At 38.3% G+C, this 20,030-nt stretch overlaps 1 protein-coding gene across 1 annotated transcript in view; it reads left to right on the top strand.

Annotated features, from left to right (window-relative positions):
• LOC110289168 (cation channel sperm-associated protein subunit beta) overlaps positions 1-20,030 on the top strand; it is a 51,169-nt gene that overhangs the window by 20,665 nt on the left and 10,474 nt on the right. The window contains exons 3-6 of the mRNA XM_021155337.1: positions 1,481-1,620; positions 4,200-4,397; positions 12,793-12,903; positions 16,239-16,349. Of these exons, the coding sequence (XP_021010996.1) occupies positions 1,481-1,620; positions 4,200-4,397; positions 12,793-12,903; positions 16,239-16,349 (560 nt within the window). The remainder of the gene's footprint in view (positions 1-1,480; positions 1,621-4,199; positions 4,398-12,792; positions 12,904-16,238; positions 16,350-20,030) is intronic.

Below are 20,030 nucleotides of genomic sequence, written 5' to 3'. Positions count from 1 at the left end.
GAAGGAAGGAAGGAAGGAAGGAAGGAAGGAAGGAAGGAAGGAAGGAAGGAAGGAAGGAAGAAGGGCCATGAAAAGGCAGACAAGCAGGAGTCGGCCTTTGGGATGAGAGACACAGCATCTGATGTTTCTCTGAAGCCCTAAGACATCTGTGTATGGAAAACAGAGCATCATATTTTACTCCCTATTTGATTGCTTCTTTGTTTATGGACACTCTTTGAACAATTAATATGTGCATGCAAAGTTAAGCAGGTGTCTGAACCAAAGTAAAGGACAGATATGAAATGTAGGTGGGAGTGCCAGACTTTTAGTTTCCTGGTGGGACCTCAGTGGAAGCCCATGCTTTTTAACAAAAGAAGTTTCTAGGTGCCTGTTCTGGGACGGCTAGACAGAGATGTCAAACTTCTCATCCCACTTGAGATACTCTTCAGATATCTGCAAGTTCAAGTAAAGAGTCAATGCTTTTCGCAAAGCTTGTATGGCTCTACAAAGGAGCATGAGCAACTGTTACCACCCACACTGCAGCAAAGGTCTTATCTATATAGATTCAAGTGTAAAGATATTAATGTATGAAATCCAAACTTCACAATGTTTTAATCTCCATGGGTAACACTAATCTATTAAGAGATAAGGGGCCTCAAGTTCCTTTGCCTTCTGGGCCCTGCCTATCTGTAACTGCCTCAGATTTACCTCTGTGGGTCCGAGTCTAATAAACAATGCCAGGAGATGCCAATGTGAAGAAAAGGCTGTCTTCTTCCAGCAAGTAAAAATCCAGTTGAAATAAATTCCTAAGGAAAGTCTCTGCAGAAAATGAAAGCAGAAAAACCTCTTACTGAGAAAATTATACATACTTCACCTAGGACTGTTTTAAGAGGGGTACATTTTTGGGTAAGCTCACTTCAGGTCCAAGGTCATGCATTGTTCATAACTGGATGTGGCAGCTAGAAATGCCACAGGGCAGAAAACATAGTGTTACAATGAGCAAGGACTACCCCAGATTACCTTTAAAAAGTGAGTCAGAGAGACTAGTTTGTTTTTTTTTTCTGCTTCCTTAAATTTCTCTGGTGGAATTTATCACAAACCAGGAAATCTTTGAAAGGAACACTAGACTCACATGGCTCTTGCAGAGAACCAAGTTTAGTTCTCATCACACATAAAACTTTGCAAGGATACTAACAGTCATTTAACAGGCATCAGCTTCCTCAGCTCCATAGTTGTAGCTCCATAGTTGTACCTACAAGTACATGCCTAGTGGGAAACATAACCAGCAATACCCAAGCGACCTTGCTATCCATCTGAGAACCTGGGTGAGCAAGGAGGAATGGAAGAGAAAAAATATTTTCTGACGAAAATGTCTCTGAAGGTAAATTTTTCTAAGAATTACTAAAGTTGCCAATCATTATTAAGCTGTTTTTACAAATTTTTAAATTATGTTTTTAAAATTTTCATTATGCAATATTAACTGTTGGCACTGATTCCATAGCTATGTCAACATTTCCTATCCCTCCAGTCAGTATGGTGGTTGGAAACCCAGGATTGGTGGAAGTTAAGACACAAGGTGTTTTTGACCTCAATGAAAATTATTATCTAAATATTTACATATCTGGAAGATTTTTTCAAAAAGTAAGCATTATATTATTATTATTATTATTACAAAGCAGTTTATTAGATATAGAAAATGTTGACTTAGAGCTATGAAAGAGAAGCTGCATCCTTTCATCCAGGATAAGTAAGCACATTTAATATGTGTAGTATTTTGTAAGGCAGGGTGGAGGTTATGATAAAAGTTAGAAATATCAAATCTGGTCAGAATTGGTATATACCTTTAATTCCAGAACTCTGGGGGCAGGAACAGACAGATATATGGGAATCTGAGGCCAGCCTGGTCTACATACTGAGATCCAGGCCATACAGGGCTACATAGTAAGAGAATCTTAAAAGAATAAAAAATAAAATACTTTCTGCTTTTACATTTTTAAACCTCTTTTCTAAGTTAACTTTTTGTGTTCTCTAAATTGTTAATCACAATTTCTCTCTATTTTCCACCTTTTTTCTTTTCCCCATCCTCTGCCCCTTATTGTTTTATATTTTAGCTTATTATTTTGAACTTTAAACCTCACTCTACATTATTTTGGGCCACTTTATTTTATATGATTATTGATATATAGTACCTGGCCTTAATTAATATATTTTATTATATTTCTATATCTGATTTAGCTTGATGGCGCTACTAATATGACAGTTTGTTTCTTTAATGCTAAGGCTCTAATGGTCAGCTTTCACTACCAACTTGATATAATCTACAATCACCTGAGAAAAGGGTCTCAGTGAACTTTGTCTAGACTAAGTTGACCTGTGAGCATGCTTAGAAAAATTCTTTTAGTTAGGTTACCAGAAGGGACAATACCCACCCTAGATAGAGCAGCAGCATTCCATGGGCTGGACAATGGACTGAATGAAGATCTATGAAGTGAGCACTAAACGGGGGGCATTCCTTCATTACTCTCTTCTCTTTTGTAAGGAGGTACTTTTGGTTTTTTGCCTTCACGTATATACGTGTGTGTGTGTGTGTGTGTGTGTGTGTGTGTGTGTGTGTGTGTGTATCTGATGCTCTCAAAGACTAGAAGAGGATGTTTGATACCCTGTAACTAGGTGTGCAGATGGTTTGGAACTACCACATGGCTTCTGGAAACAGAATCAAGGTTCTTTTAAAGAGCAGTGAGTGAGGTCTCTTAATCATGGAGCCACTCTCTGGCCCTTGCTCTCTACCCTTGCTTATACATGTCATGGACTATCTCCATTCAGGTCCCTGCCACGTTAACCCCCCCCCCTTTGATGACAGACTAGACTTTTTAAAGATGCTTTTGCAAAAGGTTTTCTTTGGTTGTTTGGTTGGTTTTGTCACTTCAAGAACAGAAACTAAAGCAGAGGTTTAATGCTACCCACCAAGAATAATCCCAAATAAAGTCAGACAACATATCCACCCCAGTAGATGCACAATCACATCTCAAAAACACAACGTGAAAAGACAAAGCAGCATGATAGTTCTAAAAGATCCCAACTCTGGAGTAAGCAAATTCAAAGTAAAAGATCCCAACTCCTGAGTAAAAAAATTCAAAGATACCAAAATAGTTAAAGGCCCAGACAGAGACTTCAAAGGAAATGGTTAAAAGTGACTAGTAATCTGAAGGAGGGCTCAAGTAAGCAAATGAATAACACAAAAAAGTCAGTTCTGGTGCTCAAAAAGACAGTTGGCATCATGCACAAGAAATTTAGCAAGAAAAATGTGATTTAAAAATATAAAATAAAAAAAAACTACTTCAAATATTGGAGATGAATATTTTCAATATCTAAAAACATAGCTTAAAGCATTGCCAGTATCCTTGACCCAGCAGAGAAAGACATGTGAGATTGAAGAACAGGTCCAGTCCAGGAAATAATACAATCACATAGCAATAAAGGAAATATAACCAGTCAGTCACATATGCCCATAATTTTCAAGGATTCTGTGACTTGACAACTTGATCATGAACCAAGTTCAAGAATCCACAGGATAGGAAAAGGTATGGAGGTGCAATTAAATTACGTAGAAAATTTGTTCAAAGAAATTACAGAAGAAAATTTCTCCCAAATAGAGGATGATTAGGAACATCCAAATTTAATAGAGATAGGACTTGAAAATAAGTGCCTAGGTCACAATATTATGAAATATTTACATTAGAATAAAAAGAAGCAATATTTAACACTTCAAGAGAAACACTATGGCTCACCTGGTGAAGTGCTTGTTAGGCATTCATGAAGCCCAGGGTTATATCCCAGCACCACATATACCATGTATGTTAATGTACACTTATAGTCCCAGTACTTGGAAGGTCAAGGAAAGAGAAAAGAACCAATTCATGCAAGTTGTCCTCTGAGCTACATAACACACACACAAGTGTAAGAAAGAGTACGAAAAAACAAACCAAACAAATAAACAAAAGATAAGACTACTTTCATCAGAAATTTTGAATACCTGATTTGATATTTTGTGGTTCTTCTTGTCATTTATTCTTTTCCTTTGGCTAGCTTGCTATGTGGTTAATAAACCCATCTATTCATAACCAAAAATACAACTATCATAGGTCATTCTCTGGATCTTTGAAAAACAATGTAGTTTGGATGTTTCCAGGCTTCTAAACTTCATTTTTGGATCTTTGCAGGGTTCCACTTCAATAGCACTGGTTCTTTGGGAGGGATCAAGTATATGCTATGCTATTACACTGCTGCCAACCATAAAGAGCAGCTGCAGTTACCTCAGGACTATGCACCACACTCCTGGCAGGCACATACCACGTGAAGACTGGATTAGTGGAGTTCACAAGGACAGTCGGGGTTTCAATATGATCAAAACTCTGCCGGTAAGAAACCTAGCTACAGCACCTTTAAGAGAACAAGTGGTGTGTGTGTCCTGGGTGAGGCTTTGGCCATTCTGTTAGCATTTCTGATCTGGTAGCTCTAGCATTTCCATCATTTTTCAAACCCTGGGTCATTTTGAGAACATGATGGTGAGGATTCTTTTCTAAGCTGTGAAAACTTTCTGAAATAATTGTTTTTCTTACTAACTTTTCTCATCACTAGTAATCAATTATTAATAGGATGATGGTATGATTATGGGCATCTGTTATACATGCAGCTATTTTGGTTTACAATGACTAGTCTCATGCTAATGGGTCTGATTGATTCTATTTCTCTTTGGGTTTAGGTGTTTTGCTTTGTTTGGTTTTCCTCAGAAAAAAGTCTCAAAATGTTGAACTTGAAGTTTCAATTCTCCTGTGAACAGTCCCATTTCAATATAATAATTTTTGCTTTTGTTTTCATAGTATCTGTGAGTCTTTTCCTTTTGTCTTTGTGTATATGAGAAAGGCCAGCACATACATGTGGAAATAAGTGTGTGTGCAGGTATGTGTGTGCAGGTGTGCTTGGCCATGCAGGCTCATGTATAGGCCAGTAGTTAACAACACAATGACTTCCTCAATTGTTTCTCTGCCTTATTTCTGAGCCTAGATGTCACCACTTTCCCTAGATTGGACAACAATTCCCTGGATCAGCCTCTTTTGCCCCCAGCATTGGGCTTATAGGTTAGTAATACCACAGTTGGTTTGCACTTGGTGACCAAGATCCAAATGTAGGATGGTGCTCACATTGAGTGGCAGACACTACCAATAGAGCCATCTGCCCAGCCATTTATTTAGTTGTGGTAGGTTTTTGTTTTGTTTTGTTTTGTTTTGTTTGTTTTGTTTTTTAATGTGGATTATGATGCCAGTGCTCCACATCTAATGGTTCTTTGTCAGCCAAGGGGACCAGATAACTCAATGGGATTTGGTGCAGAAAGAAAGATCCATTAAGCTGGTGTTATTGACTAACCCCATCCACAAAGAACATCATTAATCTACTGTGGTCAAGTTGGGGGCATTCTAGTGAAGAGTTCTGAATATATTCCTCTTCATCCTTCCCAAAATCTGGAATACTTATTCTATTGAACTATTATGCCAGTTTTAACATATTCCTCATGTTATGTTTTTTAAAAAAATGAATAAATTTAAGAAACCGTTTTAAAATTATGTCCAGTTCCAGCCTGGAAAACTTAAGGTGGTGCCTTACGGTGTCAATTTAGAAGCTTTATTTGGTGATTTGGTGCATTTAATGCAACTAATAAGTGTGTAAATTCCACTTCACCGGTGTAAGTGAACAATAAAGCCTATTACTTTGTTGGCCCTGTGAAATTCTGCACGAGAATAAGTATATACTCTACCTTCATGACTTAACACTTGGCTGCATTCTTTTCCTTTTTTTCCCCATGCTTATTATGCTTTTCTTTCTCTTTTTTTTATTAGATATTTTCCTTATTTATATTTCAAATGTTATCCCCTTTCCTAGTTTCCTCTCTGAAAATCCCCTATAACCTCTCACCTCGCCATGTTCCCGAAAACAACCAATCCTGCTTCTTGACCCTGGCATTCCCCGAAACTGGGGCATAGAACCTTCACAAGACCAAGGGATCTCTTCCCATTGATGATCAATTAGGCCATTCTCTGCTACATAAGCAGTAAAGACATGAGTCCCACCACGTGTTTTCTTTGATTCGTGGTTTAGTCCTAAGGAGCTCTGGGGTACTTGTTCATTAATATTGTTGGTCCTCCTATAGGGCTGCAAACCCCTTCAGCTCCTTGGGTACGTTCTCTAGCTCCTTCATTGGGGACCCAGTGCTCCATCCAATGGATGACTGTGAGCATCCACTTCTGTATTTACCAGGCACTGGCAGAGCTTCTGAGGAGAGTGCTATATCAGGCTCCTGTCAGCAGGCTCTTGTTGGCATCTACAATAGTGTCTGGGTTTGGTGGTTGTTTATGGGATGGATCCCCAGGTGGGGCACTTTCTGGATGGTCATTCCTTCAGTTTCTGCTGCACACTTTGTCTCAGTAACTCCTTCCATGGGTATCATGTTCCCGCTTTTAGAAGGATTGAAGTATCCACACTTTGGTCTTCCTTCTTCTTGAGTTTCATGTGTTTTGCAAATTGTATCTTAGGAATTCTGAGCTTCTGGGGTAATAGCCACTTATCAGTGACATGTGTGTTCTTTTGTGATTGGGTTACCTCACTCAATATGATATCATCCAGATCCATCCATTTGCCTAGGAATTTCATAAATTCATTGTTTTTAATAGCTGAGTAGTACTCCATTGTGTAAATGTACCACATTTTCTGTATCCATCCCTGTGTTGAGGAACACCTGGGTTCTTCCCAGATTCTGGCTATTATAAATAAGGCTGCTATGAAGATAGTGGAGCATGTATCCTTATTACAAGTTGGAGCATCTTCTGGGTATATGCCCAGGAGTGGTATTGCTGGATCTTCCGGTAGTACTATGGTCAATTTTCTGAGGAACCGCCAAACTGACTTCCAGAGTGGTTGTACCTGCTTGCAATCCCACCAGCAATGGAGAAATGTTCCTGTTTCTGCACATCCTCACCAGCATCTGCTGGCACCTGAGTTTTTTATCTTAGCCATTCTAACTGATGTGAAATTAAATCTCAGGGTTGTCTTGATTTGCATTTCCCTGATGTTTAAGGATGTTGAACATTTCTTAAGATGCTTCTCATCTATTAGTTATTCCTCAGTTGAGAATTCTTTGTTTAGCTCTGTACCCCATTTTTAATGGGGTTGCTTAGTTTTCTGAACTCCAACTTCTTGAGTTCTTTATATATAGTGGATATTATCCCCCTATCAGATGTTGGTTGCCATTTTGTCTTATTGACAGAGTCCTTTGCCTTATAGAAGCTTTGCAATTTTATGAGGTACCATTTGTCAATACTTGATCTTACAGAACAAGACATTGGTATTCTGTTCAGAAATTTTTTCCCTGTGCCCATATCTTCCAGGCTCTTCCCCACTATCTCCTGTATAAGTTTCAGTGTCTCTGGTTTTATGTGGAGTTCCTTGATCCACAAAGACTTGAGCTTTGTACAATGAGATAAGAACTGATTAATTTGCATTCTTCTACATGCTAACCAACAGTTGAGCCAGCACAATTTGTTGAAAATGCTGTCTTTTTTCCACTGGATTGTTTTAGCTCCTTTGTCAAAGATCAAGTGACCATAGGTTTGTGGATTCATTTTTGAGTCTTCAATTCTATTCCATTGATCTTCTTGCCTGTCACAGAACAAGTACTATGCAGTTTTTATCACAATTACTCTGTAGTACAACTTGAAGTCATGGTTGGTGATTGCACCAGAAGTTCTTTTATTGTTGAGAATAGTTTTTGCTGTCTTGGGATTTTTGTTATTCCAGATGAATTTGCAAATTGCTCTTTCTAAGTCTGAAGAATTGAGTTGGAATTTGATGTGGATTTCCTTGAATCTGTAGATTGCTTTTGGCAAGATGGCCATTTTGACTATATTAATCCTGCCAATCCATGAGCATGGGAGATCTTTCCATCTTCTGAGGTCTTTTTTCTATTTCTTTCTTCAGAGACTTGAAGTTCTTATCATACAGATCTTTCACTTGCTTAGTTAGAGTCACACCAAGGTATTTTATATTATTTGTGACTATTTTGAAGGGTATTGTTTCCCTAGTTTCTTTCTCTACCTGATTTTTTTCCTTTGTGTAGAGAAAGGCTACTGATTTGTTTGAGTTAATTTTATATCCAGCTACTGCACTGAAGATGTTTATCAGGTTTAGGAGTTCTCTAGTGGAATTTTTGGGGTCACTTATATATACTATCATATCATTTGCAAATAATGATATTTTGACTTCTTCCTTTCCAATTTGTATCCCTTTGATCTCCTTTTGTTGTCAAATTGCTCTGGCCAGGACTTCAGTACTATATTGGGCAGAGAGTGGGCAGCCCTGTGTAGTCCCAGATTTTTGTGGGATTTCTTCAAGTTTCTCTCCATTTAGTTAGATGTTGACTACTGATTTGCTGTATATTGCTTTTACTATGTTTAGGTATGGGCCTTGAATTCCTTATCTTTCCAAGACTTTTATCATGAACGGGTGTTGGATTTTTGTCAAATGCTTTCTCAGCATCTAATGAGATGATCATGTGGATTTTGTCTTTGAGTTTATTTATATAGTGGATTATGTTGATGAATTTCCATATATTGAACCATACCTGCATCCCTGGAATGAAGCCCACTTGATCATGATGGATGATAATTTTAATGTTTTCTTGTATTTGGTTTGCAAGAATTTTATTCAGTATTTTTTGCATCGATATACATAGGGGAAATTGGTCTGAAGTTCTCTTTCTTTGTTGGGTCTTAATGTGGTTTAGGTATCAGAGTAATTGTGGCTTCATTGAACGAGTTGGGTAGAGTACCTTCGGTTTCTATTTTGTGGAATAGTTTGAGGAGAATTCGAATTAGATCTTCCTTGAAGATCTGATAGAACTCTGCACTAAACCCATCTAGTCCTAGGGCTTTTTTAGTTGGGAGACTATTAATGACTGTTTCTAATTCTTTAGGGGATATTGGACTGTTTAGATCATTAATCTGATCCTGATTTAAGTTTGGTACCTGGTATCTGTCTAGGAAGTTGTCCATTTCATCCAGGTTTTCCAGTTTTGTTGAGTATATAGCCTTTTGTAGTAGGATCTGATGATGGTTTAGATTTCCTCAGGATCTGTTGTTATGTCTCCTTTTTCATTTCTGATATTTTTACTTAGGATACTGTCCCTGTGCCCTCTAGTTAGTCTGGCTAAGGGTTTATCTATCTTCTTGATTTTCTCAAACAACCAGCTCCTGCTTTGGTGATTCTTTGTATAGTTCTTTTTGTTTCCATTTGGTTGAGTTCAGCCCCGAATTTGATTATTTCCTGCCCTCTACTCCTCTTGGGTAAATTTCCTTTCTTTTGTTCTAGAGCTTCTAGGTGTACTATCAAGCTGCTAGTATATGTTCTTTCCATTTTATTTTTGGAGGCACTTAGAGCTATGAATTTTCCTCTTAGGACTGCTTTCATTGTGTCCCATCAGTTTGGGTATGTTGTGGCTTCATTTTCACTAAACTCTAAAAAGTCTCTAATTTCTTTCTTTATTTCTTCCTTGACAAATTAATCATTGAGTAGAGTTTTGTACAGCTTCCACATGTATGTTGGCTTTCTAATATTTGTGTTGTTATTGAAGATCAGCCTTGGTCTATGGTGATCTGATAGGATGCATGGGATTATTTCAATATTTTTGTATCTGTTGATGCTGTTCTGTGACTGATTTTATGGCCAGTTTTGGAGAAGGTAACATGAGTGGCTGAGAAGAAGGTATATCCTTTTGTTTTAGGATAAAATATTTTATAGGTATCTGTTAAATCCATTTGTTCCATAACTTCTGTTAGTTTCACTGTGTCTCTGTTTAGTTTCTATTTCCAGGATCTGTCCATTTCTGAAAGTAGGCTGTTGAAGTCTCCCACTATTATTGTGTGCAGTGCAATGTGTGCTTTGAGCTTTTCTAAAGTTTCTTTAATGAATGTGGATGCTTTTGCATTTGGAGCATAGATGTTCATAATTGAGTGTTCATCTTGGTACATTTTACCTTTAATGAGTATGAAGTTCCCCTCCATGTCTTTTTTTTTTTATTATTGCTTTAGGTTGAAAGTTGGTTTTATTCAATATTAGAGTGACTACTCCAGCTTGTTTCTTCGGACCATTTGCTTGGAAAATTGTTTTACAGCCTTTCACTCTGAGGTACTGTCTGTCTTTGTCCCTGAGGTGGGTTTCCTATATGCAGCAAAATGTTGGGTCCTGTTTGTATAGCCAGTCTGTTAGCCTGTATCTTTTTATTGGGGTTTGAGTCCATTGATGTTGAATGATATTAAGGAAAAGTGATTGTTATTTACTGTTATTTTTGTTGTTAGAAGTGGAATTATGTTTCTGTAGCTATCTCCTTTAGGGTTTGTTGAAAGATTACTTTGTCCTTTCTAGAGTGTAGTTTCCCTCCTTGTGTTGGTGTTTTCCATCTGTTATCTTTGTAGGGCTTGATTTTTGGCAAGATATTGTGTAAATTTTGTTTTGTCATGGAATACTTTGGTTTCTCCATCTATGGTAATTTAGAGTTCTGTTGGGTATAGTAGCACGGGCTGGCATTTGTGTTCTCTTAGGATCTGCATAACATCTGTCTGGGATCTTCTGGCTTTCATAGACTCTGGTGAGAAGTCTGGTGTAATTCTACTAGGCCTGCCTTTATATGTTACTTGACCTTTTTCCCTTACTGCTTTTAATATTCTGTCTTTATTTAGTGCATTTGTTGTTCTGATTATTATGTGTTGGGCGGAATTTCTTTTCTGGTCCAAACTATTAGGATTTCTATAGGCTTCATGTATGTTCATGGGCATCTCTTTCTTTAGGTTAGGGATGTTTTCCTCTATAATTTTGTTGAAGATATTTACTGGCCCTTTAAGTTGAAAATCTTCATTCTCATCTATACTTATTATCCTTAAGTTTGATCTTTTCATTGTGTCCTGGATTTCCTGGATGTTTTGACTTAGAATCTGTTTGCATTTTGTATATTCTTTGATTGTTGTGTCCATGTTTTCTGTGGAATCTTCTGCACCTGAGATTCTCTCCTCCTTGTATTCTGTTGGTGATTCTTGCATCTATGACTCCTGATTTCTTTCCTAGAATTTCTATCTCCAGAGTTGTCTCCCTTTGTGATTTCTTTATTTGTTTCTACTTCTATTTTTTAGATCTTGGATGGTTTTGTTCAACTCCTTCACCTGTTTGCTTGTGTATTCCTGTACTTCTTTAAGGGGTTTTAATGTTTCTTCTTTAAGGGCTTCTACCTGTTTACCTGTGTTCTCCTATAATTCTTTAAGGGATTTTTGTGATTCATCTTTAAGGACTTCTACCTGTTTAGATGGGTTCTCCTGTATTTCTTTAAGGGAATTATTAATGTCCTTCTTAAAGTCCTCTGCCAGCATCATGTAATATGATTTTAAATCTGTATCTTGCTTTTCTGGTGCATTGGGGTATCCAGGACTCACTGTGGTGGGAGTACTGGGTTCTGATGATGCCTAGTATTCTTGGTTTCTGTTACATTTGCCTTTCACCATCTGGTAATCTCTGGTGTTAGATGATCTAGCTGTCTCTGACTGAAACTTGTACCTCCTGTGAGTCTGTAAGCCTGTATCAGCACTCCTGGGAGACCAGCTCTCTCCTAGCAAGACCAGTGCACAAAGGACTGGGGATCAGCTCCACCTCCTGGCTGAGGATGAAGGCTAGTAGTAGGACCTTCTCCCAGAAGCTCTGTTGCTTCTGTGGCCTGTGCTCTCTTCTGGGATGACCAGCCTTATGGAGACACAGAAGAGAAAATGGTGATCTCCCCTGAATCCTGAAGTCAGAGCACTCCCTGGAGGCAATCTCTCCTCTGACAAGGAAGTTACACAGAGGATTGAGGATCAGCTCCACCTCCTGGCTGAGGATGAAGGCCTATAGTAGGACCTTGTCCCAGAAGTTCTCTCATTATGCTTTAATTCTGAGGTTAATATGAAGATAGAATATACCTTTAAAAATTGCAAAATTTTATATAGCAAATGATTTTATAAAGTTGATGGCCGAATGTTAAAATGTTATTTTCATATCAATTATACTCTTGTCACAATCCACTTAACAAAGTTTGATTACATTTCAATGAAAATTATCTTCCAGAGTAGGTTTTTTTTTTTCTTCCCGGGATTGGGGTGGGGGTAAATAACTAAAATTAGTTTGTATGGTGCATACTTCATGCAAATGAAATGTGCCTTCGGTGTGATAATTTAAACATACTTAAACAAAAGGTGAATGCGCAAAATTCCTACTGCTCGGATCACTGCAGCTTCTAGGACTTTCTTTTACTAATTTAAAAACAAAATGAAAAACATAATAAAGAAAGTTGTACCTGAAAAAAAAAAACAACTAAAAATTAGCTGATGTACTACATTTAGGTCTGTGATAGAAAAGAAATAATCAAAACTTGAAACTGTGATCTAACAGCATCTCTGACTCTTCGCTAAAAATGCTTAGAAATATCCTCCATTAACTTTATGAAACCTATTTTAAGTACTAAAAGTCATTTTCACTTCCTTACAAAATCCATATTACATCATCACAGAGTCAGGTCTCTGAAATTACAGAAACTGAGTGGGAGAGAAAGTGAAGTGGTGAAATATTTATAGTACCTGCAGTTGAAAGTGAAGTATTTGTCCAGAACGGTTGTATGGAAAAAACAAAACACTTATGAGGTGATGAATAATAACACATAGCCCTCTTCCTTTGCTTAATCCCTTGCAGATAAACTACAGACCTCCATCCCATATGGGAATTTCTATTCCACTCACAGATAATTTTTATCATGCAGACCCTAGCAAACCCATACCGAGAAATCAATTTCACAAGTCAAAGGTAAATAATCTGTCTATAAATGAACTTCTGCAGTGTTTGATTCATATTTTAAAAAATAAGGACAGTGGTCCTCATTTAGATAGGTTGGCTGATATGGGTACTTGCCATCAAGCCTGAATCTCAGGCTTGACCCCCTAGGAAGTAGTACAAGGAAAGAATTGATTCCAGCTAGATTACTCTGGACTCTATCCAGACACCATAACAAACTCCAGAAAGGTGGCTGTCCAGTTCTAAGGAGCCAGCCTATATTGTAGGCATGATAGAGCAGGAATTTAAATGTGCCTATGCCACACATACACAGAGACGCATGCAAATGCACTATACAGATGTACTCATGTGCACACACACAATCACTCCATGTATACTTAATACATGTATACGTACAGACTTAACAGTTTTGAAAGAGTATTTATACTGTAGATGGACACAGTTATAGGATAAGGTACTTCAGCTATTTTTCATATTTCTCAAGGAGTTCTGCTGCTCCTTTTTTAGCCACTGCATTGATAACTTCAGCTACTCACAGACACTATTTTGCAGCCAAGAATTCTCAATGGACTCTCTCCTTGACTTCTTAGCTCCCAAATAAACCTCAAAGGAGACACATAAAGAGCACTGTGTTTTCAAAGGAGAGAACTTACAGCTGTCTCATGTCTTCAGCAACTCCTTGTATTAGCATAGGCACATTTAAATTCCTGCTCTATCATGCCTACAATATAGGCTGGCTCCTTAGAACTGGACCGCCACCTTTCTGGAGGTTAGAAGAGCATAGTGGAACAGAGGGAAATGTTAGTTTTCAGAGAAAAAGTTACTTGCTGTTGAATCTTTTTAAGCACTTTTGTTCAGAAAAGGGGACCTTAAGTGTCATATGATTCTGAAATGTATGAAATTACATTGCTAAAAGATGCGATTTACAACTATGTCAAAGATGAAGTCAAATTTAGCCTTAAGCAAAGTTTTATAAGGAGGCTTTTTAAAAAGCTTGTTGTACTTGTTGATTTATCTACCTTATGTATTTCCTTTGGATGTGTTGGGAACAATATTCCAGCATGCTAGAGACAAAGGCAGATGACTCTCTGTAAGATGTAAAGCAAAGGCCTTGACCAGTCTGGCCAGTCAAAGGAGAATTTCCTTTTGTAAATGAGATCTTAGGTGGTTTGTGCAGTTCATTGGTCAAGTTTCAGGGTGAGAATAGTGCTAATATAGTTAAACTCAAACATCACACGACTTCTGGTCCTAAGCAAACAAAGCCCACTATTCCTATATTCTGCGGTGACAGACCATGCAGAAAAAGGATTATTGTCTCTGCTCTAAATCCAAGTTGTAGTTTGATTTTGTCAGATGTGTTGAAGTTCTAGACACTAAGCCAAACAGAAATACATATCAGGTTCTGGAACGAGAGACTTCCCCTTCTCCTTGCCCTATCTTTTCATCATGCTTCAACATGACAGCCCCCCACCCCCACCCCAGCTCACTCTAGCCTAGGCATGTTGGCCTCTTTTCTGTTTCTCTGATATGTTCCCAAGTCAGGCCTTTGCAGCTGCAAGAACACCCCTTCATCTTCTGCCATATGTCACACCCCACTGTAACCTTTGTCAGTATTTTGCTTTAATGCCCAGCTCAGAGTGAGGCCTTCCCTGACCAATCCCTGTACAACGATAGCCCTATCTCTACCATCCCTGACTCCCTATTTCTTCCTATATTCTCCAAACTATGCGTTACTGCTCTAACACTTCACTTACTAGTTTTATGTTTGTGTCCTTCAGTCTCCACAAGAAAGTAAGCTCATAAAGCAAGACTGATTTCTTTCTGGTTTGCTTTGTTTTTCCTGATACTAAAGGTCAAACCAAGGCCCAGGACATTCTAGTCAAAGTTTGTATTTGTTTTGACCTGTTCCTACAATATCCCATGTATTCCAGCCAGCATCTGACAGAGCATCTGTTCAGAAATTGTTGAATGAGTATATTATGATGGCCCATACATATGTAATCTCAGCAGCTGAGAATCCCAAGGCAGGAGCATCAGGAGTTTGAGGACAGCTTGTGTAACACAGTATGTCCGAGGCCTCAGATAGACACTGCTGAGAGAGAGAGAGAGAGAGAGAGAGAGAGAGAGAGAGAGAGAGAGAGAGAGTTTACAAGCTAATAATACATATTTTATGAATGTTCTTATACACACGAACTATTCCTAGATTACCACACTTCCTGCTGAATTAATCTAGGATTTAAGGGCAAGAAGTTCTGCTCTAAACAGTGAGTCACTAAGACACTGAGTTCGCCAACTACATTTTCTTTCAAAGATAAGAACCTGTCTTCTTACTATGCCAAGTTCCTCCATTTGACATAAGTTGTTTTTGCTTAGATATCCTTACTTTACATTGATTCCTCCTGCTGCTTTATACCTTGGACCATCTGCCTCTAGACCATGCTCAGCCTCATGGGTTGGGGATGGAATGCTTCCAAAATCTCCTTTATTAGTTCTCCTGGAGCACCCTTCAACCCATGTCCCATTGGTCCCAAGCAAGCATGTCTTCCAAGTGGCAATTCTCAGTTGGCTGTCATTGTGTCACAAATCTTTAGGCCCTCAGACAGTTTTCAAATTGGTTCCCATGCAGAAGTTACCTCTGAGGCTGCATACCCCAATCCTCCAACATCTCCCCACCATGATTTCCCTGAGTGTTAAATAGGAAACATACCTAATTCATACCAATTAATTAAGAGGGAGATTTGATCATTTGTTTAATTTGTTTTGTATTGTTGAGCAAGGACTTACTGTATAGTGAGGGTTAGCAAAAACTTGCTATCTAGTCAAGGCTGACTTGGAACTACTGATCATCTTGACTCAAAGTGCTGAGTTTGCTGATATGTGTCACCACATCTCCCCCTAAGAAGGTTTTGAATGCAGGGTTTATGGCATATGGCAGTTGTGCAGTTCAGCAATTCTAGTGTTACCAGGCATGGGTTGCCATTCTCTAAAATTACACCCTGAACATGGCAAATGGTATCTCTATGGGCTTGCACACTAGTCAAAGAAGCTCTCTGTGAAAGCAAAAGTCACAACAAGGAAATTGTATCTTTTTGTGCAATGTTTATGAATAATATGTACATGTATAACCTGAAAGAATTATGCAGAAATATTGTTACATTACAACCTTCATAATCTCATCTCCTGGGCAAGCACTCTATGCCCCCAATGCCTCTTATTTTATCATTAATGAATTTTCTTCTAAAATTCTCAAAACTTTATTATTCAGAGAATGAATGTTTTCTAAACACTTATTTTGGAAAAACTACAAATTATAAAAACAAGTCAGCATTTGTTGCTTCTGCTTACAGGAAACTGGCAAATACAAACAGTGTGCTAATGTTACCAGTCGGGCCATGTGCAACTGCTCAGAACATCAAAAGTTTTCCCATGCTGTTGCTTTCTCAGATTGCAAAGAAAAGGTAAAGCAATTTGTATGACCTCATGATGGAGTGGTTTCCTGTTCCTGTGAGGGGAAATGTGCCTTTTAGTTAGACATAACTGCTCACAACCTGCTATTACTCCAGTTCTTGAGCTCTGAGGCCCTCTTCTGGCTTCCACTGATAGTGTATGGACTCAACTTAGAGAAAATCATGCAGGCAAAACTCCATATACATAAAAACAAATCTTTAAAAAAAAAACAATAAAATTGCCCATGTGGAAATAACATCTATTATGACTTAGAATAAATGTGACACCAAAAATAAAAGGATCTGACTTTTGTACATGGAAGAGTTCGTTATAAAAATTATCTCTGATGTAAAACCAAATTCCTTATCTGAACACTTCATTTCAGGCAACACATATAAAGACATTCATGTATCAACACACACAATTAACAATAGTAATACTATTAATAATAAATTAATTTAACTTACTCTAATTCTTTTTATTGGATATTTCATGTATTTACATTTAAAATGTTATCCCCTTTCCCTGTTTCCCCTCCAGAACCCTCCTATGCTATCCCTCCTCCCCCTGCTTCTATGAAGGTGCTCCCCCATCCACACACCCAATCCCAGCTGACCATTATGGCATTTCCTGAAACTGGGGATTCTAGCCTTCACAGGACAAAGGGCCTTTTATCTTATTGATGCCAGACAATGCCATCCTCTGCTACATATGGGATGACCATATGGGTTCCTCCAGGTGTACTCTTTGGTTGGGGGTTTAGTCCCTGGGAGCTCTGAGGGAGTGTGTGTCTGGTTGGTTGATATTATGGTTCTTCTTATGGCATTGCAAACCCTTTCAACTCCTTCAGCCCTTTTTTCTAACTCCTCCATTGGGGTCCCCATGCTCAGTCCAATGGTTGGCTGTTAGCATCCACCTTTGTATTTGTCAAAATCTGGCAGAGCCTCTCAGGAGATAGCTATAACAGGATCCTGTCAGCAAGCACTTCCTTGCATCCACAATAGTGTCTGGACTTGGTGTCTATATATGGGATGGATCCCCAGGTGGGCAGTTTCTAGTTGACCTTTCTTTCAGTCTCTGCTCCATACTTTGTCCCCATATTTCCTATAGACAGGAGCCATTCTCAGTTAAAAATTTGGAGATGAGTCCAACCTTGCCTAGCCTCTAAATATGGCCTCTACAGGTTTCTCCAACCTCTTTGTTGGGCATTTCAGCTAATTTCATCCCTGTTGGGTCGTGGGAGCCCCCGTATTGTCCTGGCAACTGGGACTTTCTGATGGCTACCCCCACTTCCCCATCCACCATTGCTACACACTAGTGTTCAAATTCATGACCCTCTGAATATCATCCCCGTCTCCTCCCATTACTGATCCTGCCTCGCTTTTCCTTCCTCTCCCGCCTCTCTACCTCCCATGAGTATTTTGGTCCCCCTTCTGAAGAAGGTCTGAAATCTTCCTTCTTCTTGAGCTTCATATGGTCTGTGAATTGTATCTTCGATATTCTGAGCTTTTGGGCTAATATCTACTTATCAATGAGTACATACCATGTGTGTTCTTTTATGACTGGGTAACCTCACTCAGAATATTTTCTAGTTCCATCCATTTGCATAAAGATTTCATAAAGTCATTGTTCTAATAGGGGTGTAGTACTCCATTATGTAAATGTACCACATTTTCTGTATCCATTCCTCTTTTGAAGCTATATGGGTTCTTTCCAGCTTCTGGATATTATTAATAAGGCTGCTATGAACATAGTGGAGCATGTGTTCTTGTTATATATTGGAGTATCCTTTGGGTATATGCCCAAAGTGGTAGAGCTGTGTCCTTAGGTAGTACTATGTCCAATTTTCTAAGGAACTGCAAAACTGATTTCCAGGATAGTTGTACCAGCTTGCAATCCCACCAGCAATGGAGGAGTGTTCCTCTTTCTCCATATCCTTGCCAGCATCAGCTGTCACCTGTGTTTTTTAACTTAGCCATTCTGACTGATGTGAAGTGGAATCTCAAGGTTGTTTTGATTTGCATTTCCCTGATGACTAAGGATGTTGAACATTTCTCTAGGGGCTTCTCTACCATTCAATATTACTCAGTTGAGAATTCTTTGTTTGGCTCTCTACCCTATTCTTAATAGAAGTATTTAGTTCTCTGGAGTCTAACTTCTTGAGTTCTTTGTATACATTAGATATTAGCCCTCTGTCAGACGTGAGCTTGGTAAAGATCTTTTCCCAATCTATTGGTTGCCATTTTGTCCTATGACAGTATTCTTTGCTTTACAGAAGTTTTGCAATTTTATGAGGTCCCATTTGTTGATTGTTGATCTTAGAGTATAAGCCATTTGTGTTCTGTTCAGGAAAATTTCCCCTGTGCCCATGTGCTCGAGGCTCTTCCCCATTTTCTCTGTTATTAGATTCACTGTATCTGGTTTTATGTGGAGGCCATTGATCCACATGGACTGGAGCTTTGTACAAGGAGATAAGAATGGATTGATTTGAATTCTTCTACATGTGGACCACCAGTTGAAAAAGCACCATATGTTTAAAAAAAATGTTGTCTTTTTCCCACTGGATGGTTTTAGCTCCTTTGTCAAAGATCAAGGGACCATAGGTGTATGGGTTCATTTTTGGGTCTTCAATTCTATTCCATTGATCTACCTACCTGTCTCTATACCAATACCATGCAGGTTTTTGTTTTTTGTTTTTGTTTTTAATCACTATTCCTCTATAACACAGCTTGAGATCAGGGATGCTGGTTCTTTCCAGAAGTTCTTTTATTGTAGAGAATAGTTTTCATTATTCTGAGATTTTTGTTATTCCTAATGAATTTTCAAATTGCTCTTTCTAACACTATGAAGAATTCAGTGGGAATTTTGATGGGGATTACATTGAATCTGTTTATTGCTTTTAGTAAGATGGCCATTTTTACTAAATTAATCATGCCAATACATGAGCATGAAAGATTTTTACGTCTTCTGAGATCTTCTTAGAGTTCTTTCTTCAGAGACTTGACATTCTTGTCATACAGATCTTTCACTTGCTTGGTTAGAGTCACACCTAGTCATTTTCTATTATTTGTGTCTATTGTGAAAGGTGTTGTTTCCCTAATTTCTTTCACAGCCTGTTTATCCTTTGAGCAGAGGAAGGCTACTGGTTCCGTTGACTTAATTTTATAACCAGTCACTTTGCTGAAGTTGTTTATCAGCAATAAGAGTTTTCTGGTAGAATGTTTGGAATTAAGAATACTATCATATCATCTGCAAATAGTGATATTTTGACTTCTCCCTTTCCATTTCTAACCCTTTGACCTCCTTTTGTTGTCTAATTCTGGCTAGGGCTTCAAATAATATATTGAATATGCAGGGACAGAGTGTGCAGCATTGTGTAGCCTCTATTGTAGTGAGATTGCTTTAAGTTTCTCTCCATTTAGTTTGATAATGGCTACTGGTTTGCCATATATTGCTTTTACTATGTTTAGATATGGGCCTTGAATTCCTGATCTTACCAAATCATTTACCATGAAGGGGTGTTGTATTTTGTCAAAGGCTTTCTCAGCATCTAATCAAATGATCATGTAGATTTTTTTAAATATTTTTTTATTACGTATTTTCCTCAATTACATTTCCAATGTTATCCCAAAAGTCCCCCATACCCTCCCCCCCACTTCCCTACCCACCCATTCCCATTTTTTGGCCCTGGC

Source organism: Mus caroli, unplaced genomic scaffold, assembly GCF_900094665.2.
Source record: "Mus caroli unplaced genomic scaffold, CAROLI_EIJ_v1.1 scaffold_10024_1, whole genome shotgun sequence".
In the NCBI taxonomy this organism is placed as follows: Eukaryota; Metazoa; Chordata; class Mammalia; order Rodentia; family Muridae; genus Mus; species Mus caroli.
Note: the sequence above shows the minus strand (reverse complement) of the source record. Positions and strands in the feature narration are given on the sequence as shown.